The 5000-nt window shown below is 35.2% G+C and overlaps 1 protein-coding gene across 24 annotated transcripts in view; it reads right to left on the bottom strand.

Moving 5' to 3' along the window:
• Nucleotides 1-5000, bottom strand: part of LOC123518142 (protein nervous wreck-like) — a 164839-nt gene that overhangs the window by 116685 nt on the left and 43154 nt on the right. For all 24 annotated transcript variants that reach the window (XM_045278812.1, XM_045278811.1, XM_045278820.1 and 21 more), the window contains exons 5-6: nt 2603-2747; nt 813-949 (exon numbers count right to left, since the gene is read on the bottom strand). In XM_045278812.1, the coding sequence (XP_045134747.1) occupies nt 813-949; nt 2603-2747 (282 nt within the window). The remainder of the gene's footprint in view (nt 1-812; nt 950-2602; nt 2748-5000) is intronic.

Genomic DNA, 5000 nt, shown 5'->3' with positions numbered 1-5000 from the left:
TGATGGCATTAATTTATTGAGTGACAGGGGCATCCACATGACTTGTGAAGCCCCACCCACTGCCTCCACTATAGTAATAACACACACATACACTGGTTCACACATACATTTGCACTCTCACACAATAGGGAGGATTGGACATATATAAGGTAAATAGTACTCATAGTAGTAAGAATATAAAAGTGAAGGTCAGATTTTGCGTATAACTGAGTTTTACATACATACATACATACATACAAATACACCAATAAATATTGTTATTCTCTCTCTCTCTCTCTCTCTCTCTCTCTCTCTCTCTGCTTTCTATGTATCTATTCATCTGTCATGTATCAATATATTTGTCTAACTATCTACCTCTCTCTATGTATTTGTGCTTGAATAAAGTAAGTAGTGCTCTTTATAACTTTACAATTTCTCCTTTTTTTCTCTTTCTTTCTTTCTGCTGTCTACCTTTCTCTTTACATCCATGAATATTCTCCCTCTTATCTAATCCAATACTTTTACTTCTTTCATATTTTTAACCACACTGTCATCCTCCTTTCCTGTTTCCTTCCTCCATTAACTCAGCGACGAGGAGAGAAATTATTCAGCTAACTTTTGTTTCTTACACCCAAGGCAAAATACCCAATATAATAATATGTGTATGGGCATCTGGTTTCTTCTCTCTCTCTCTCTCTCTCTCTCTCTCTCTCTCTCTCTCTCTCTCTCTCTCTCTCTCTCTCTCTCTCTCTCTCTCTCTCTCTCTCTCACACACACACACACACACACACACACACACACACACACACACTGGCCAAAATATGAGTACTCACCTCTCTTCTGCAGCACTGGCCTTCTCCCTTGCATCATGAGCCACATGCTCCTCCTCATAGTAGTTCCTCTTGGCACGTTCAAGTTCCTGCACTTGTGTTTGTAGCTCCCCTTGTGCCACCTTCAGCTGGTCTGAGAACTGGGGATTCCCACACACACACACACACACACACACACACACACACACACACACACACACACACACACACACACACACACACACACACAGAGGTGGGTTAGAAAGGCTATATATGTAAAGTGACAAAGTATTGCAGATTAAGATATGAATAAATTAGTTTCTCAAAGCTGGAGGATTTTTCAGTCATGGAAACTGAGGAGTATAGAGGATAAGAGGTATGAAAGATAAAGTGTGGCACAGAGGTATAAACTGATGAATCACTAAAATATTAAGGGTTTTAAGACATAAAACTGTGGAGTAGAGAGAGTGTAAAGGAAAGTGGCACATATAGCAGGCTAAATGAGAGTACAAGCTGATGAGTAAATGAAAACAGGAAAGTTCATAAGGCTTGAAAACTGAGGAGTAGAAGAGATGATAAGAAACACTGTAGTGAGACACACAGTACTAAGTTACAAACTGGCAAGTTACCAAACCTTGGAGGCACGCAAGATATAAAAACTGAGTAGTGGAGAGAGGAAGAAAAGCCATGGGTAAAGTTTGATACAGTTGGGTAGAACAAGGTACAAACTGACACATGAATCACTGAAAACTAGAGGACTGTGAGACATAAACAATGAGGAGCAGAGAGAAGGTAAGAAGTAGTACTGTTGATAAAACAAACTCATATATGAGCTATTGATAACTAGAGGCATGAGATAAAAACTGAGAATATATAGAGTAAGAGGTAGCTACTGTAGATAAAAAGTAAAGTACAGTATGTACAGTATAATAAATAAAAACTGAGGAGGCAAAGAGAGAGAGACAAAGAGGAAACGAATATCAAAGTGAAATAAGAAATGACAGGAATAGGGAATGAGGGAACCAGGTAATGAAGAGATGGAGAGACTTAGAGATGAGATCATGAGAGGACCAGATAACATCAAGATAAGGGAACCAGTGTAAGGGAAATAAAGATACAGAAATAATATGACATACAGCAAGGTAGACCATGTATAAAAATCATGGAGAAGCAAATTAACACAAAGTTATTGAAAACTGGAGATAGATAACATTGAAAATATGATAATGATAAACTAAAAAGTAGGAAGAGTAATCTATCAGAGTATGATATTCTATGCACATTTATGAAAATTATAAAAAAAGAAGAAGCAAATATGAAATCAATTATGTGGAAATATATGATGTAAAGAACATTAAGGTATTGATTAATCAGGATGGGTGAAGGCTGGGAAAAAAGGGCCTGTTGTTTATTTAAGAAGAATAGGACAGAGTACAACTACCATTACAAAATTAATGTACTTATTTATGAATATATAGGCAAATAGGTTGAGTAGAAGAGTAAATGAGTGAGTGAGTGAGTGATGGTGGAAATGGGCTAATAAATTAAGGAGGTGTACAAAAAAGCATAATTACTGCTACTTATGAAACCAAATACAATGATACATAATATATCTCACAAGACAAACTATTTATAACATTCATTGTCATTGCTTGTAATTGCAGTTGGTATCAATAGAACACCAAAACACATACATACACTATACTAAAATCATAAATCTATAAAAAAAAATTAAACTGACAAAATAAATTCTTAACTCAGAAATATCAATAAAAAATATTGACACTCTCTCTCTCTCTCTCTCTCTCTCTCACCTTCTTGGCCAGGTGAATCTTATTCTGCCGTGTCACCTTGGCGTCTTCAGATATGTTTTGTTGGAATACCTCCACTGCAGCCAGCCGTGCCTTCCCCAGCTTCTCTGTCTCATCCAGCACTGTCCGCCACACACTATACACATTCCTGCAACACACACACTCATGTAAATGCATGCCAATAAACTTGGAATATAATAATTTTCCTTTAGATAAGATGACAAATTTCCTTTCTTGGTAAGCACTGTCTGCCAAATACACACACACACACACACACACGATGGAAGAAAACAATCAACCGGTAAACCATATTGATAGAATTTTCAGAGAGACATATAATTTGCTAAGGAATACTGGATTAGTATTTCACTATACGGACAAAGAAATGATGAAGAAATTGATAAGTACTATAATAAGACCCAGATTGGAATATGCAGGAGTAGTGTGGACCCCTCATAAAAAGAAGCACATAAGGAAATTGGAGAGGCTACAAAAAATAGCTACAAGAATGGTTCCAGAATTTGAAGGGATGACATATGAGGAGAGACTAAAGGCTATGGATCTGCCAACCCTGGAACAAAGAAGAGAGAGAGGAGATCTGATACAAGTTTATAAATTGATCAATGGATTGGACCAAGTGGATAATGAGAAACTGATCCTGAGAGAAGAATATGACATTCAAAGCACAAGATCGCATAGTAAAAAGCTGAGAAAAGGAAGATGTCTGAGAGATGTTAAAAAATATAGTTTCCCACAAAGATGTATTGAGACATGGAACAGTTTAAATGAAGAAGTAGTGTCTGCAACGAGTGTGCATACTTTTAAAGTAAAAATGGATAAGTGTAGACATGGAGACGGGGCCAGACAAGCATAAAGCCCAGGCCCTGTAAAACTACAACTAGGTAAATACACACACACACACACACACACACACACACACACACACACACACACACACACACACACACACACACACATACACGCACACACACAAGCACGCTAAGAAACTTAGAGAACATAATGGGTGGGCACGTTTCATAGAGGGAGTGCCACAAGAGTGCCTGATGGCTTCTTGGAATCCCTTTATTTTCTTATGTTCTTTGAATAATTTTCCTTTAATACGACATTTATAGTCAAATTGCATATAAAAGCAATCAGATATTTTCTTATTGCAAGTTAAAGAAATAACAAAACAACACAGTAGAAATTGAAAATATTCATATCAAATTTAGCAACAAGACATAACAAGCTTGATTCAGCCTTTTAAAAAATATGAACAGATAATATAATTGTAAAAGTAAATATTTCTATTAGCAAGGAAATAAATGAAGAGGTATAGCCGGTGTATTCTTTAGCTTAGTAATGGCCATTTTTTTGTAGCAACTTTCAATATTCTAAGCTCATTTTCACTTATCTATGTATCCTTGAGCAAAAAAAAAAAAAAAAGATTAAAAGAAAAACTCATAATACTGTTCACTAAGAAAAGAAACAAGAGAGAATATCTGAGAGATAAGACAATCTATTTGGGGTAATTCTTATGCTATTCCTCATGAGGGTATGTATTGTGTGTGTTATCTTCATGGGCAATACATCACATGGGGAGGAAAGAAAGGAAAGGAATGGAGCAAAAATGAAAGAAAAAAGTGCTAAAAAGAATAATGGTCAAACTATTCAATTAACATTAATTATGGTAATCTATTCATTTATCTGTTTGTCAATCTATTCTATTTACATATTTCAATCTATCTTTTATATGTATAGATTTCACTTACTTATATCTATTCCTTCTACTATTTACTGATTTATCTATTCAATTCAATTTAATCTTATTGTCTATAATCGTGGGTGCACATTACAGTGATAAATAATCACAATAATTTACTGCAAATTTATACTAAGTTATTAATTATCCAATAATCATTCTCCCCTTTGTTACTGATTTATCTATATTGTTATATTTTGATTGAAATCAATACAATCAATATTTGGGGACATGAACATGTTCCATGAAGTTTTAAATGTTCAAAATCAAGTGTAGTTATCTTACTTAAAACAGCACTTTTCATTAGTGAAAGGACAAGATAAACATTGATTTTTTCCTAATCTTTTTAAGATATACATTTACTACAATGATTTTTTTTTTTTTTTTTTTGTTATCCCATCCAAGTATGGTTATGATGGTCACCTCTAACAAAGAATGGGTCTTTTTTCATGTCTTTTCCTCCCCTAAGCCATCACCCCTTCTCCTTACAAAAATATACATGTTTATTCTCATTCTACATCAGGAAAGGAGATATGGTGGACTTCCTCTCCTTTGCTTCACTTACTGAATGGCTGGGTGTGAGGTGTCCTGAAAGGTCCTCAGCCTGGAGATCTTGTCTTTTCAAACTACTTGCCATAT

Source organism: Portunus trituberculatus, chromosome 43 (genome assembly GCF_017591435.1).
Source record: "Portunus trituberculatus isolate SZX2019 chromosome 43, ASM1759143v1, whole genome shotgun sequence".
Lineage (NCBI taxonomy): Eukaryota > Metazoa > Arthropoda > Malacostraca > Decapoda > Portunidae > Portunus > Portunus trituberculatus.
The sequence above is the reverse complement of the archived record's forward strand: the minus strand, read 5'-3'. Positions and strand labels throughout refer to the sequence as shown.